A 17,909-nucleotide genomic window follows, 5' to 3' on the forward strand; every position below is an offset into this window, starting at 1 on the left:
CCAGAAACCTGGTACTAGGGAAAGAAATGATCTCTTATAAATTGGAAAATACTATAATAATGAAAGAGTACCAGCAGTTTATTCTATACCATGTGGAAATAAATATTTAATTAAAAATTACTGTGTGTGTGTGTGTGTGTGTGTGTGTGTGTGTGTGTGTGTGTGTGTGTGTGTGTGTTTAGGTGGGAGTTACCTATTCCAAGGGCATGTCCATTGATGACTATGCAAATGAGGATGACATTTGCTCTTGATAATGATCACATGCTTGAAAATAGCTACCACTGCTTAGTACTGTACTGTTTTAAACTAACAGCACTGTGGAAATGATGTTCTTTAAGTTTTAGACTTATTATTTATCAATGTTCTGACTCTAATGACTGAACTGAATATGCTGTAACCAGATAACTACAGTGCCCAGAACAAAATACAAAAGAAATCTAATTAATGAAATAAGTGCCATCTATTAGTATTGTGCATAAGATCTCTAAATATCTGCTGGAGCTGTATGTGCTGGTACTCCTCTTAGCTACATATTATGTTGTGCATAGTGATTACAGTAACATTGTAAAACCAATTTCCTGTTATGTATCTAATAAACTCCTGAAAGTAGAATAGTAAATTTACCTTCTTTTTTGATTGCCAATGATAAACTAAACATGCTATTTATTGTAATTTGTTGAGGCATACACAGAAACTTTCATATTGTTTTCGGAACCTACTGCGTATTTATTCTTATTGATGTGTATTCCTAGTAGGAAAATATTGCATAATTTCAATTTTTAGAGATTGTTTCAGCATTTCCTATGAGGAAATGTGTTGCAGTGTGATCATAGTAATAAGAGAAATGAAGAGGTATTTGGTTCCTGTAATACTGAGTGAGTTTCTAATAGCATCCTTACTAGCTTAATATTGGCTTCAACAGAATTTATTCTTTGTAAACAACAAATGTTGGTTCTATTGTCGATTGCCAACCAGTTGTTGCATTCTGTTAAGACTCTCTTCAAGGCTGTGAGCAAACTTCCATGTACTTGTAGTGTGGCACGAGTGAAATGCTGAAAGACAGAAAGTGATGGTATCTGGTCTTGGGTTATATGATGCACCATACCCATCAGGAACAACTGGTCCATAACCCATGAAGCTGTCAGTTGCTGTTGCAACCTAAATAATAGAAATAGAAACAGTTGATCAAATACAATAATTAAAATGCTTTGTTCTTGAAAAGTAACTTTAAAATTAATAGTATTGCTTTCTTAGTTGTAAATATGTGTCATTAGACTAGTTTGTTTTCTTAAATTATTAGGTGAAAAATGGGTCAGTCAAAACCAATGCCATTAGGAATAGGTAGGATGCAATGTATGCTGTACTATTTCTAAACTATGGAATTACCTTATTGTAACAAAATCACAGTATAACCTTAGTTTAATTAAACAACGGTTAAAGTAAACTTATATTACCTGAGTTATATCACTGATAAATTAATTATATTATATGAGCTAAATCTCTCTTTTATTAAACACTAATAGAATAAACTTTTGTTATATCACTCTCTTGCCATGTACAAGTAGTTCCCTCACAGTAATGACACACTCAAAGCTTTAAACAGTGCAGTTGCAACAGATCCCAGACAACCATTTATTTGATTGCTAATTATCTTGTACACAACTGCTTCATTTGTGCCACTAGCTTGGAATCTGAGTCATTTTCTAGCACGGATCATAAATTTTTTCTCACCTAGCTCACTGTTTATTTTATATTACTGCAGCTCACTTGTACATATTGCAGCACAACTTATTACTGTGTTAGCTGAAGCAATAATGAATGAATAGATATGGGCTCGTAGTTGAAAAACAACAATGGATAGTGTTATTTGTGGATAGCACACTCAATACACAGGTGTGCCTGCTTGAGGGATAATGGTATTTGTAGCCAATAATGAAAACCAGTTTCAGATGAGCTATGATTAATACAGTTACAATACAAAACAAATAATAATAACAAAAATAATAATTTCCATCCAGACTTTTCCATTACCGGAGTAGAACTGTGTCTGCTGGCATAAAAGACTACAACAAGGTGCATGTAGTAATTAGCACTCCATATAAATTTAAAAGAAAACTAAAAATGTGTGCATTTACCAATATTTCTATAAATTATGTAATCATTAAATTTCATGAATTATAAGTTTCTTTCAGCATTGTAAGTAATGACAGCAATTGGAATTAGATTTTTTAAAGTTTCAGCTTTCCTGCTACCTGTATTTTGTTCATTTACAGGATCTGCAATCATCACTAGAGTATTCAAAATGAATTATATTTATTTTTTAGTATAATTCACAGAAAAATTTCTAACACTAATTTTTCTCTGGAGGTTTATATTTTAACTTGTCTCACATTCCTGGAGTTGTCCTCCATGATAAAGTCAATAGAATGTGAATTTGTCCACGAAATTAAATGACTGTTACAGTACTGTATATCAGTCAAAATATCAAAAAACAACCCAAATTTGTACTAACTTGTGAAACTCGAAGGTCTCATTCAAAAATAAAGCAAGAAAATGGATGAACAAATAAGTAAAAAAGTTTGTAAAGCATTGGTATATTCTCAGCAGCCACCTCAGAGAAAAATTGAGGTTGGGGTCTGCAACACTCATTTTAACATCCATTGCCAATACAGTAATTCATCAATACAAGTTATGTAAAATACAGCTTCTTGAGTGTATACTCACCTGACTAGTAGACAGTGAGAAATGATTGGCAATTTTGTATGAATCATCAGAGAAAATTTCTGGCAATGGTTCCCCAAGCTCTTTAGCCATTTCTCTGAGACCAAGCAAATGGATATCAATACCCTGACCTAAAATGTTATCAACCATTATCTCCGTTTGTTTTTTGATTGCAGCATCAAACAGCTCAAGCTTCTTTTTTTCCTGCAATGGAAATAAGTATTTGATATGAAAAATGTATGTAGGTTTAGAAAAGGTTTGTAATACATGCATTTTTGACTAAAATTGATGAAAAGTCTACTTGTAAATTTTTAATATTGCTATTGTGATATGATTGCCAGATAAATGTAAATCATCTGAGTTCTAGTTATGTATAAACTCAATGTATGGCAGTATCTCATTGTTATAAAATGTAGTTGTGCTTATGCAATGGCAGCCAACTCATATTTAATTACATTACTGTATGCACAGCATTTCCCATTCAATAGTTTCTTTTGGTTTCTTTATACAGATATAATTGCTCTAGAATCAGATTTTGCTGAATTTTTGCTTTTCATTGATTTGTGACTAAATTGCAAAGATATTAAGTGTTTAACATTTCGTTAGTTGAAACATTTCAGATGCAGTAAACTTGCACTGATTTTACAGCTACCACATTTGAACAAAAGAGCACCAGTAATGAGATCCTTAAAGTTCCTTTCACCAGTTGTTGTATTCTTATCTCATTGTTGATAATTTCAAAAATCCACGTAAACATATTCTGTGTGATGCTGATGAATTCATAATGAAAACAAAAATTTAGCATTGGCCCATGAATCAGAGATATATTTCCACACCTGTGTCAAATTTACTTTGTCATTTTCTGCTTGTGACGTGTGGTATTAATGAAGTGGACAACTTAAGAGGTGGATGCCAAATGATTCCACATAGTGAAGCAGACTGAATGGCACCTGTTGCAGGTCAGTGCTCAAGTCTGGTGAATGTGGCTAGAAATTGTGTGAAAGTGGAAATGTTTCTTTTCAATAGGAAACTGAATGGGTTGTAATGATACTGAACTATTAAAAAGCAACACAGTTTGTTTATTTCGGATTCCTTAGGTCCATTTTGTGTTCAGTCACAACGATGTTGAATGAGGCAGGTTTACATTATGATACAGATAGAATAAGTTTACAGTAACATAATGCACATCACTGAGATATGTTAAGGTACAAAAGAAAAGTATATTTATACTGTGGCACTGACGAGGGTGACACCAGTATCGATCTGAGTATCATCTTTGAACTAAACTAAACATTATCTTTGTGCAGTTTCGCCATCCAGTTCTTTGTAAGCCTTACTTGCGTAAAGAGATGAATAAATGAACTCCTGACAATAAGGTGTTGTTTGGTGTAACTGACCCAAGCTTCCACCTCACTGGTGATCCTGAGTTCCGTTTTCGCTGTTTTGCTGTGCCTGCAGCCTCCGCGTTGGTTATTTTCACGTGTCATTCGAACAATGACTTCGGCCCAACGCCTAACGCCGGATTTTGTGATCGACATACATCGTGTTGCGGGCGACGTACACCCACCAGGACTGCAACACGATGCCTCTCACTAGACGATTACGCCAAGTTCGCCAGACGTTTTCGAGCCTGCAACAATAAGTGAGGATAGGAGTGTGCATGACTCTGGCTATCAAACGCCTTTGTTCCATCCACATGTGCCCTTCCTCATCAACTATGCAGTTACCTTTTACGAATCTCTGTGCAGTGTGGGACCAATGCCGATTTCTGCAAATGCTTTGTTGGACAACCTACCACCGCCAGGACAACAATTTGCTACGCCGCTATCCGTGTCATACCACGCGGATACCTGCCACATGGCCGGAACTGCTTCGTTCACAGGTCAACCTCCTCAGCATCTGACCATGCCCGCGCCTGCCTCGGTTCAGCATCAGCACAAGCCTTCCTACTTCGATACCTAGGACTGCAGCACGAACAATTACTTGTTATCTGTGTCTGACCTCCACCTCCATCCCACTGCTACGCCTCAGTGTTTTGTGCCATGACATTCACCTTATCCGCACACTGTTTTGTGTGAAGTGACTATGAACAGTGAACATTCGCACATTCCATCCTACGTTCGACATCATTTCCTACACTGTGCTTCTGGACAGCCAGCACCTCCGCAGCCTCCCAGCAACACAGGTGGCCCCAGGTCTGATCAAACATCGAGCTTCCTGCGGACTAAAACTTTGAACTTTTTCTCACCTGTCGCCCATGCGCCGGCTCCAGTCGAGCTTCCGCTACCATTCTCGGCACATTTCGGTGCCTCATCCGCGTCGGTCTTCCGTGACGCGTCAATTCAAGCACACCCACAACGTGTTCAGCTCCCGAAACAGCAATCGACACATTACTGTGTCTCACCCATGTCGGCCTTCCATGTCACGACGGATTGCACTCAACCACAATGTGTCACCTTTACGCTGCCACCCGAACAGCTGTCGTTGCCACATCCCATGGAGGCACACTCTCCTGGAATACTACAGCGACAACAGCTCGATTCAGGCAAAGCCCCGACGAACTCAACTCAGCCTGTTCTTCCGAACATTCTAAAATTATTACCGACGCTGCCGCTGTTTAATCCCGACAGAGCAACAACCAGGTTGAAAATTGTGGACGAAGAGTTCGACCATTACAAACTCGACGAGTCAACCAGGTTTCTGTGCGTCGTCACCCACCTGCACGACCAGGAGGACTTGATTGCTGGCCTGGTCGACACCTGGGACTCATCTACCCGGTACACTGTAGCCAAAGAGACAGTTCTACGTCGGCTTACACGCTCAACTGAGGCAACAATATGGCAAGTGCTCCACGTCGAGCAACTAGGCAACGACAAACCTCCCCAGCTCTGGAGACGTTTACATGCCCTGGTCAGCGCCGATCTATTCTCTGACACAGGTCTCCTCGCTATCGGGTCAGACAAACTACCTCCTCACGTCCGCTTTGCTCTGGCTCAAAGGCCTCTTGAACCTGTCGAGCAAAGAATGACGACTGCTGACAAGCTACACGATGCATCACTACTCCATTTCGCCAGCCACTGCCTACCTGAGAAGTCTCAGGTTCAGGCTCATCGCCCTATGGCCGGATGCGGCGGGGGCCATACTGTGCCGACTGTTCCGCTCGCCCCGGGAAGCAGTAAACAAGCAACTGGGACGTCACCGGCTCTTCCCGCGGTCACGCCCCCTCCCACAACCGAACCTGCTGCGGCCTCCGAACCTCGGCCACCGCCACTGGCAACGAACTTTCCACAGGAAATGCAACCACACTACCCATACTGTTACTTAGACACACGGTTTGGTGAGGCGGCACGGAACTAAAGACCATCCTGTTACTTCCCAAACACCAATCACAGGTAGGTTTGGGTGCCGCCTCCTGCGCACAACATGATAGGCACCCCCCAGTGCTCCATTCTGTCTGGGAATGACCAGATAATTGTGGCCGACTTTACATTAAAGACATTTCGTCGGGATACCTTTTCCTAGTGGACACAGGCGCCGATGTTTCACTGCTGCCCACGTCCTTAGCGTCACCGAACATCTGCCCTCATCATACTTCACTGGAAGCTGTGAATTCCACTAAACTACAATGCTTGGGTTCAACCTCACACGTCATCTCACTCTCCGCAATCTGCAAACTCAAGTGGATTTTTTTAGTGTGCGAAATTGGCAAACATATACTAGGCATTGACTTCTTGCGACACTACAAACTTTTACCGGACCTAGTGCGAAACACTGTTTCAACATCTGTCCAAGACTGACTTTCCCTGTGCTCCATCGAGCACACATTGGTCTGGGCTCATCTCATCTGTACATGCTTGTCTCTGTTGACGACGTTACAAGAAACCACGCATAAGTGCCTTGTCCAGCTTGAACACGTCACTCGCCTATGCAAGGAAGGCTTCGAGCTCTCCCTCCGAATCCACGAAATACAGCTCCAGCTCTCCAATGCAGCAAAGGAATTACAGACACTACAGCAAGGGCAAAGCAAGGTCAGTAAGTGCGCCGAATCTGCTTCCAATCCCAGCAATCGAGCTTCCGTGTGTTTACCTCCCGCTACCTCTCGCAACTGTGCTATCAAGACTGCCATAACGAGTACTGACAGTTCCGCAGGGCCACACCCTCCTAACACGGCAGCATTTGACACTTGGCTGGCACAAGTGTGCATGCGCAACGAGTGTCACGTGTTCCCGAACTGACAGCTCCTACCCCACCCCTCACGGACAGCACCTCAAACAATGCAACTTCGGCTCCTGTGCGCCGCTGTGCGACTGCCACTGACAACACAAACAGTGCACTCGCGCCAAGCGTTTCGCCCGCAACCGCACTGCCACAGGCCGCACCCTCGGATAATGGACTCACTAACGCTTCACTAGCTCTACCGAGCTCTCCTGACCACGGTGTCACTGCTTCGGGCCGGCGGCCATCTTGTCGCGTTCACTCCTGGGACACTTTGTCGCCTCGGCTCCCATCGGATCCGCCGAGTGGTTCTGAACACCACGACCTCGTCTCACCTGCCCCGCCCGCAACACATTGTAAACAAACCACCTCCCGTTCCGCCGGCAACATTTCCGTCGTCACCAACGGCACGGTTCACAAGCTTTGCCTCATGCCAGGCCCCCCGATCTCCAGTAAACCACGTCGACTTTGTCCCGAGCGCCTCTCCGACCTTAAAAAGAAGATTTCTGAACTTCACTACCGTCGACTAAACGCACGAACAATTATGGACACCTACCCCATACCCAACATTGCCGACTTTACCAGTTCCCTCGCAGGTGCGACAATGGTCTCTGTCATTGATTGCAAATGGGCCTACCACCAGATCCCCATGGCTCCTGAAGACATCGAGAAGACAGCAATCACCACCCCAATCGGATTATTTCAGTTTCGATTCATGCCCCTCAAATGAAAAACGCAACCCAGACCTGGCAACGCTTCATCAACGAAGTGCTATTCGAACTAAAATTCTGCTCTGCATATCTTGATGACATTCTTGTGATCAGCTCCTCCGTCGTGGACAACATTCGACATGTGAAAACTGTTATGAACACTCTCGTGGCAGCATGCATTGGGACCAACCAGGACAAATTGCAGCTACATCAACCCGCTGTCGCTTTTCCTGGTTTTCGGGTCTCTGCCGACGGCATTTCGCCGCCTCCTGAGAGAGTACAAACAATACTAAACCAACCCAGACCTTCGTCATTCAAAGAGCTCCGGCGCTTTCTGGGGATGGTTAGTTATTATCGCCATCATCTACCTCAGGCTGCGGAGATTCAGGCTCCACTGACGGACGCCTCGGCAGGCACCAAGACTTCTGGATCTCGGCCCATTCCATGGACCCCTGCTATGACTGCCTCTTTCACTGCCCTCAAAAATTTTCTTGTCAAGACCTGCACCATCGCGCATCCTCATCCCAATGCGCAGCTTTTCATCACTACAGATGTGAGCGATACTGGCGTTGGTGCTGTCCTTAGCCAGACAGTTGATGGCCAAACTACGCCTCTGCAGTTCTTCTCACGCAAGCTCACCAATGCACAATGGAAATATTCCGTGTTTGACAGGGAGTTGCTCGTGGTCTACAAAGGGATCAAGCATTTTAAGACTGACGTTGAAGGGCGCCCTTTCATGTTTTAACAGACCACAAACCCCTGGCTGCGGCCATTACAAACCTGCCAGCTGACCAGCCTCCTCGCCGCTTCAGATACATGGACTTCATATCTCAGTTCACCACCAAAGTCAGACACATAAAGGGTGCTGACAATATAGTTGCTGATTTCCTTTCACGAGTCGACGCCCTCCATTCGCTGTTAGACCTCTCTGAGCTGCCTAACCTCCAACCCGCCAACGAAGACACGCAAAACCTGATTTCAGACTCTACCTCTTCACTGCACTTAGTCCGCACCACCTTACCTGCCATTTCTGGTGAGATCTGGTGCGACGACAGTATGGGCACATTATGCCCCCTCATCCCAACCATGCTCTGTCGAGCTGTCTTCAACGCACTGCATAATTTAGCCCACCCCGGTGTTCGGGCGTCCGCCCGCCTCGTAGCAGAGTGCTTTGTGTGGAGAAATGTCAACAAGGACTGCCAGCAATGGGCACGCTCCTGCATCACGTGCCAACGCTGTAAAGTACACAAGCACACTTCACCCCCCTCGGAGCCTTTTAGATCCCTCCTGGGCGTTTCCAAGATATGCATATTGACATTGTCGACCCTCTCCCCCCTCTAATGACTTTCGTTATGTCCTCTCGTCGATTGACCGAACAACTTGCTGGATCGAGGCTGTCCCCCTCCCCAATATTACGGCAGAAACTGTTGTTTGAGCTTTTGTCGAGTCATGGGTATCGCGTTTCGGATGTCCAGCTATCATCACGACTGTCCAGGACAGACAATTTGAGTCAGTCCTGTTCAACGAGATTTGTAACATCTGCGGCATCCGGCGCATCCATACCACAGCATATCAGCCGCAAAGTAATGGGCTAGTTGAGCGTTGGCACTGCACTTTCAAGGCGGCTCTTCAGTGCCATGACTCTCTATGGACGGAGGCCCTTCCTCATGTGCTACTCGGCATTCGTGTGATCTATAAGGAAGACCTCAAGGGCACAATAACCATGTTCATATATGACCAGAACATCGTTCTCCCTGGCGAACTCATGAGCCCTTCCGCTTCTCTCCCTCAGTCTGACTTACCTTCCTTCGTGGACCACGTCAGACACCATTTCATCAACCTCCAAGTTCCTCTGCCTGCCAGTCACGTCCCGAAATCTCTGGACAATTGCAAATACATCATGCTCCGAGATGACACTGTCCGTGCTCCCCTACAACCTCCATATACTGGCCTGTACCGAGTTCTCCAGCGCTCAGCCAACACCTATGACATCCAGATAAAAGATTCAGCTGTCACAGTCCCTATCAACAGACTTAAGCCTGCTCATGTCGAGCCTTCTTCTACCCCCCTTCAGGCCACGACCATGCCACTCACTGTAGTGGTTCACGACACTCTGACCACTCCCTCCAGGTCAGACTTACACACTCAATCGAGTGACCTCCAGCTCCATTCATTTAGCTCTCCTCCGACCTCACTCCCTACTCCGGTCTCATGCACTCCGTCGAGTGACCCCATGCTCCCCACGTTGAGCTTACATATGATCACGCCCTCACTGCTGTGCCCTTCACCGGTCCCTTTGACCTCTTCCCCTTCGCCTGCCTCGCCCTGTCGAGGTTTCTCATGCCCCCCCATCTTGAATGTGCCCACGCTCGAGGTGTTTGTGCCTGTTCCCCTGGACATAATCCGTGACATCTCTATAATACTATGCGATGATACACTGTTCGTCATGTGTTTCCATTCATCTGGTGCTCATGACATAACCTCCGCCATTCCCTGCCACCTGGTGAAATGTGTTCCCCTCTCGCCCGACGTCGACCTGGACATACTTCGTGTGTTCACCACACCCACCGGAGACTTCGTCGTTGTCGCTCCATTCCTCCTGCAAACTGCCAGCCTACCTGTTGCCGCACGACCAGCACGCCCAGTATGATGCCTGGAGTGCTTCAACGACTTTCAGGTTTGGTGGCCGGACATTCCTTCACGACATCTACCCACACAGCTACCTGACGACACTGTCGAGCTGACCGTCGTCCAGCCTCCACCTCGGACCACCTCTGCCGATGCAATAGTCACCCCGACCCCTGGCCTCTGAAGAGTACTCCGTACTGTGGGGGGGCTATGTGGCGCTGATGAGGTCGACATCAGTATCGATCTGAGTATCATCTTTGAACTAAGCTAAACATTATCTTTGTGCAGTTCCACCATCCAGTTCTTTGTAAGCCTTACTTTTGTAAAGAGGTGAATAAGTGAACTCCTGATAATGAGGTGTTGTTTGATGTAACTGACCTGAGCATCCACCTCAATACATTGACCATCATATACCAGGAATGCAAATAATGGTTAGCATGTTAGAAATTGAAAGTCTCAAAACATAAATTCAAATGAGAGTACTAGTTTACAAAAGCAATCACTGGTTAATCTTCATATACTCAACAACAGAGAAAATGACTTATCCATAAGATATTTTCTTAATTTAGATTTAAATGTGGTGGGGCATTAATGAGGACTCTAATATGTGATGGAAGAGAATTGAAAAATTTTGTAGCAGAATAGCGACCACCATTCTTTCCAAGACTTAGGTGTTTTAGATCCCTATGTAAAACATTTTAGACCTTGTATAGTGGTCAAAGTATGTACTATTAGGTATAAAGGGAGAATGTTTATTACAGAAAAAAATCATCAGAGAAAATATGTATTGAGAGGTGATCATTAATGTTTGGAGCTTATGGAACAGGTTTCTGTAGGAATATCTTGGGTGAATGTCACTCATGTATCTATCCGATATCTTTTGTGCAATAAGAATTTGTTTGGCTATAGGTTGATTATCCGAAAAAATTATAGCATATGACAAAATAGAGTGAAAATAGTCAAAGTAATCAGCTTTGACAGCATTGATATCTACAACAGGGGTGATTAAACATAAGGAATAAATTGCTGCACTGAAACTCTTTTGAAGTTGCAGAACATGCCTGGACCAATGTACATAACTTTCCACCAATAAGAATGCCCAGAATCCTCATAGATTCACAAAGTGATATATTTTGGTTATCACAGTTCAAGTGGAATACTTCATTCTCTTGTTGAGAGCATAAAATTGCATATACTGAGTTTTTTTTTCAATATTTAGAGTTGATATGTTCCACTTAAACCAGTGTAAGATATATACAAGTACAGAATTACAATTATTTTCTAGTTCACTGGTTGTTTGGCTTTCATGAAGAATAGTAGTGTCATCAGCAAAAACAGTAAATTTGCTCTTAATGTTTGTATGATTTGGAGATTGTTGATGAAGATAAGAAACAGTAAAGGTCCCAAAATGGAGTCTTGTGGCACTCCACATTTTAATGTGCCCCAGTAAGATGAAACAGGGCAGTCATCAGTACCATCAAATATCACCTTCAACTTTCTGTTCTTTAGATAAGATTCAGTCCACTTCCTGGTATTACCATTCAAACCATAAAAATTGGCTTTCCCCAAGAGTATGCCGTCTACACTGTCAGAGCTCGTTGACAAGTGCCAGAAAATTCCAATAGGTGACTTTTGTTATTTATTGACTCAAGAATTTCATTTGTTGGACAGAAAGTACCTTTCTCTGTTGATCTGTTTTTTACTGTAGCAAACTTTAATCTCTAACAATGGAACTACAGGTAGGAATATTAAGAGTGTAGGAAAAGATAGATTGCTACTTCCGTAAAGAAGGCACATCATGTTGCAGACAGGCACAATTAAAAGACACTTGCATAAAGATTTTAGCCACAGCCTTTGCCAGTAAAAGAGAGACACACACCATTCACAGACACAAGCAAGCACACCTCATGCACACAAAACCAACATCTCCAACATCTCAGGCCAGAATACCTACAGTTTTGAAGACAACATATCTGACATGAAACTTCTTCTCAGATTAAAACTATGTGCCAGACCGAACTTTTGCCTTTCATCTGAGCTCGGTCCAGCACACAATTTTAATCTGCCAGGAAGTTTCATATCAGTGCACACTCTGCTGCAGGAAACATATCTGACATTCTACAACAGCCAATGAAGAAGAAAACAATTCAGAAATGATAAAACCATCTGTGAAAATTGAACAACTATGCAGCAATGACTATTTCATGTTGTCAGTCCATGTTCATTCTCTGATACAGTATTGTGAGGCATGGAATGCCTCAGAACCCAGCTTTGTAACATGTTATGGTGAACTGTGTATAAAGAAAACAAGAAAAATGAGAGGGACTTGTCCATAATTGTAATGCTTGTTGAAGACCACTACCTACAGATGATTGGCCCTCTTAAATTAGCGAAGGAGCCATGAGAGGAGCTCGAGGAAATACAGTGGAACAGTGGACTGCGTAACACCATATCCAAAATGAGACAGTTAGTAAATGTCAAGAAAGAAGATAATACGACTATTGATGACTCTGTAACAAAAATTCTGACTGCCTATAGATCAGTGAAGCAAGCATGAGCAATTAACAGAAGTGTTGCTGGTGAAAGAACTGGATGGTACCTTCTGCTCTGTTAAAGTGGACAAGAAAGGAATGTGCAGTAGGTTCAAAAACAGTAATTTTATTGTGTCTGTTGGGAGAAGGAAGTGTTGAGAGGAACATCATCAAGCAGTGATTTATATTTAGTACACTGCAAATATTACAAAGTGAATAACAATATAGTGATACCCCACAGTGACAAAACACATCAAAAGCTGAAAAATGAAGCAACAGCCAGATGGACAAAAGTATTGTGGCAAAGTGAAGCTTTTCCCACAGTATATCGAGCTATGAAGTAGAAAGAAAAATAAAATGTATATGCAAGGAAAAATGAAAAGACAGCCTTTCAAACCAAGCCAAACTACTACTGAAAATGTTCTAGAACTGATGTACAGTGGTGGAGGCTACACTGGATTGACCCCCTTCAGTGGAGCACATTATTATGCTACTTATCTGGATGATCACACACGTTATTCAACAGTGAAAGCGCTAAAGCAGAGGAGTGACGTATTTGAGTCTTTCATGGAGTTTAAAACACATGTGGAGTGTGAGACAGGGAGGGAGCAGCAAAGTTTACAATGGGACTGAGTTCAACAACAGAAAATTTGAAGAGTTGTTCAAGGAAGAGGACATATTACATTTGAAAAGCACAGTTTACTCTACTCCATCTCACAGAAAAGTGAAGTGTCTGAAATAAACGCTTATATCAATTGTGAAGTTTCTATTATTCCAAGGTAATTTGGCCAACAACTTTTGGAGGGAAGCCCAGATGTTGGCTTGCTACGTATTAAATAGATTCTCAACAAGATCCCTTGGTGGAAAAATCCCGTATGAAGTCTGGAAGCAGAAAGAATTGCTTAAGGACACAGGGTACTTTCCCAGCTCAATATTATGTAAAAATCAACACCTATTTCTTTCAGGCACTGTTTATAATTCATATGTTTTACAGGTTATTTGTTGATATCAGGTAATTCAGCACACTTTATAAACAAATTAGAAGTATTTCGAATATATTTAAACCTGCTTAGGATTACTAAAAAAATTACAAAGAAATTGATGCAATTTTTTCCCTCAAATTGAGGTACCATTATCCAATGTTATACATTTGAAGGAAACAAAATTTTTACCAGATATACATGAAATGATGGCTGAGGTACTAGACCTACTTAATTCCACCTATTATGTATATTACAAGGATTAAAAAAATCACATCTTACATTTTAATTTTTATAATTTTTTTTCCTAGTGAAAATGTTGTTTTTCCTATAATTTAGTTGATTCTGCAATAAAGCTTAGGTCTACTATATAAGTACTGACTATTGCAACTTACAGAAAAAAATTAGAGCAATGCTTTATAAACTTCAGGAAATATTTGTACCTGAATTCTGAAAAATACAACTTGTGGGAGATAGTGAATGGAGATATGAGTCCAATTAAACTGTGCCTCAGAACATTTCTGAAGCATAGTCTTCATCCTGCAGCATTTCTTCATCTTCAGGCTTCCTCTTGGCATTAATTTTAGCACTTCCTTCTTCTTTGGTAACTTGAAGAGTGATTCTTTTAGCTTAATGCACCCACTGTCTGTCACATACAAGCAACTGATCTTTCATATTAGAGCCACATTTTATGCCTAATTTCTCACGATTTCCAACCTTCCTATCACTCCATAATTGAAACATATCACTAGATGTAGTACACCAACTTTTAATGTATTTAGTTCTACAGAAACATTTACTAAGCAAAACAGGGTCACTCAGGCCTCTAAAAATTGATTATATTTCATTCATAAGAGGTTCAGACAGAGAATGCTTATGATGGCATATTTGACCACTTTGTTTTGCTTTTTGGTAACCACACCAAGAATCTGCTCCTATCTGTGTACAGCTTATGAAAGTAGGTGGCCCATACAAGTTTTCTCATTGCTGTAATATCATTCAGAGGTGCAGTTTATTTAATGGCCAGTCCATAATAACTCTGAAGAAGGTCTATTTCAGTTTCTGTCAGTCTGCCTCTGCCAGACAGAGATTTTCCATCAGATAGCAACCTTCCTTTCATTTCTCTTTGTAGCTTCCTCAAACTAGCACCCATCCTCTTTTGAACATGATCACAACACTCCAGCTTTGTTACCAAGGTATCTCAATAAACATTGAACTCATTAATTTTATTGAAAGCCATAAAGTCCCCATTGCCTAGGTACTTCGTATATCTAAGGTTATAAACGGGACCGACTTCTGAAATATTTTTAGAGCTCTATACCTCCACTGTAACCACCATAATTCATAGAACATTGAAGTTCAATATGTCCTTCAGTGTTACCATGGTAGGTGTGGCAGTACTTAGATCAGCAGTCAACATCAGCAACTTTTCCATTCTCCAGAGAAGTAGCACTTACAACACCATTCAAGGAATGATGTCCTCCATGTTGCCATGTCCCATCAAGTGCAGCAGCAATGTCCCTGGTTCCTCTAATATTTACAGTTTCTTCTACTGCATGTTTCATAGATCTTTAGACGCAACTATCAAGGAACCTAAAAGTATTTTAATGTACTTGCTGAACATACTGGGAGGAGGAGGAAGATCCAACAACCCCCAAAACGTCTGAGCAGCCTTTTTTCCTTTTCCTATCGGATAAATTGCATACATTAACTTCAAATTCACTTCATATGAATTATGTACAATGTTTGAAGTCAATTTCGAAGTTGATTTATTGCAGGATCTACACAGAACAACTAATTTTGACACTAAACCCTTCCTGCTACTTCGTTGTTCAGTTATTTCCAGACAGCCTACACTATCACATTGTTTACATTTCTTCACTTCCTTTATCAAAGAAGATAAGATGCCCACATCATCACCAACAAATCCACTACAAACAGCGTCATTATTAACACAAAAATTTGAATCACCAGGAAATGAGCCATGTGGGACTTTCTTCCCTGAAGAACTGATACATAGGTTACTTTCAACAGTGTGGCTTGCTTTGTTTGTGAACTGGTTACCATGGAATTTTCTTTTATTGGATTTCTTGATGGATGGCATAGTTTGTATTTAATGCACACTAAAGGATATGTACTTCCACAAATATATGTAACACTTGGGCAAAAAACAATCAGTAACACGTGAACAAACTGCTTCAGTGAAACAAAAGTAAATACTACCAAAGATAATCATTCACAGACACTAGAAATCTGCAATGTTACTAACATATACAATGTATCAAACATATAATCGCCGGAAACAGAAAGTTCACTGCTATTTTCGAAATAATACTGGTTTCTGTAACAGAAATAAAGGGGGTGTGGTGGCATACATTTTTAATTCGAAACCCTATAATGTATATATCAATGTAATCAGGAAAGACTATAGAATTTAATAAAGTCATAAAAAAGTTTTGATGTTTCCAACATTTATAAGTACCCTGTATCCTTAAAGAAGATTTGAAACTGCTCAAAGTGTTTGGCTACAAATCATGGACAGGCACATTGACATCTTTCAAACTCAGTGAATGAACAGAAGAACGTGTTTATCTTCGTGTGGAAACAGGATCAAAAGGATATTGTCTGTGGAGCCTTGTACAGTAAAATCCTTTTGAGAAGAGATATCAGTCCTATTGTGAGAGAATTCCCACAGAAGGCTACAGTAAACAATGAACTGTGTGTTCCAGAAGAAGTAGACATGAAACAGATGACAACACCTGATCCATACAGCCAGGCAGTGCCAGTAGATGATGTCAGTGCAGTGCAGTTAAGGGTCCCAGATCTATCAACAAATGGTGACAACTCACCACCAAGAAATGCCAAGCCAGTTGCAGATGAAGCAGTTGAACCAACAGCTGTTCGAGGAGATGGGGGGCAATCCAGGGTCAGAGAATAAGATACTTACAATACAGAAATGGTGTAGTTACCAGCAGTGAAAATAGCGGTTTGTGTGAGGAGTGCAATATGATGTAGGAAAGTGGAAGTAGGGTTATGATGGTCTTCAGGTTTGTCAAAACTAAAACATTGTGCTTCATGCCTATTCGCATGTTTTTTAGCTACCTTGTGTCAAGCAAATCTGTCTGATCAATAATTCGTGAAAGAGGCTTTAGAATCAGTTCACAGGGATGAGTTTTTTAAGGCTGCGGAGTTGAAGGTAAGTAGCGTAAAACATTACAACACATGGAAACTTGTTCGCAGATCAAAAGCTGATAATGTTGTTGGAAGTAAGTGGGTATTTAAAACAAAGTGAAAGATAGATGATACCACTAAATTTTAAGCAAGGTTAGGAGTTTAGGGTTATGGCCAAATATTAGGAGTAGATTATCAGAAAAGATACAGCTCAATGAGAAGACAAAGTAGTTAGATGATTCTGATACCAAAAACAGCTCTAACGCAATGGGAAACCAAACTCATTGTTATAGAAACTGCTTACCTGAATAGCCCAATAAGTGCCTCCATTTTTTCAAGGAGCAACCAGAATTGTTTGGTTTGTGGAATAAAGTGTATTTATTGAATTAAGAGTTAGTATGGGCTTCACCAGACAGGTAAGGAGTGCTATGATTTGTTCTGATCTGTGATGATAAAGCTACGTTTGAAATAGTGTGAAAAAGATTCTTGTGTATTCTTATCTAATAGTTTCATAACTGGGATTCATGTTGATGACATTGTTGTAGCAAGAGAGCAAGAGAGGATTTTAAGGTTGAATAGCATTTTGAAATCTCACATGAACATTAAAGAAATGGATGATATGTCATTTATTCTAAGACTTGAGATTGAACAGTTTCAAGGGCAGGTGAAATTAAAGCAAACTGACTACATTCAGAAGACACAAAGAGAATTTAAAATTCATGACTGCTACAGCATAGCTGCAATATATAATAACAACAATTTCATTGAAGATGAGAATGAAATGACATTTGTCCAAAAAATAATACCAAAAGGAGGGGGCAGTTTACTTCAAGTTTACACATGTACATAGCCTAATATTTCCTTTATTATGGGAAGACTGGGCCAATTCAGTTCTAAACATTGTACATTTTACAGGACCATAGTAAAAAGAGTATTTTGCTACTTATATCAAA

At 41.4% G+C, this 17,909-nt stretch overlaps 1 protein-coding gene across 1 annotated transcript in view; it reads right to left on the reverse strand.

The window, feature by feature from the left end:
- Window positions 1–425: 425 nt before the first annotated feature.
- The window catches only part of LOC126477176 (choline O-acetyltransferase), a 121,186-nt gene continuing 103,702 nt past the window's right edge, over window positions 426–17,909 (reverse strand). Inside the window, exons 8-9 of the mRNA XM_050103598.1 lie at window positions 2,725–2,925; window positions 426–1,158 (exon numbers count right to left, since the gene is read on the reverse strand). Coding sequence (XP_049959555.1) covers window positions 955–1,158; window positions 2,725–2,925 — 405 coding nt within the window. The 3' untranslated portion in view covers window positions 426–954. The remainder of the gene's footprint in view (window positions 1,159–2,724; window positions 2,926–17,909) is intronic.

Source organism: Schistocerca serialis, chromosome 1, assembly GCF_023864345.2.
Source record: "Schistocerca serialis cubense isolate TAMUIC-IGC-003099 chromosome 1, iqSchSeri2.2, whole genome shotgun sequence".
Taxonomy (NCBI): Eukaryota; Metazoa; Arthropoda; class Insecta; order Orthoptera; family Acrididae; genus Schistocerca; species Schistocerca serialis.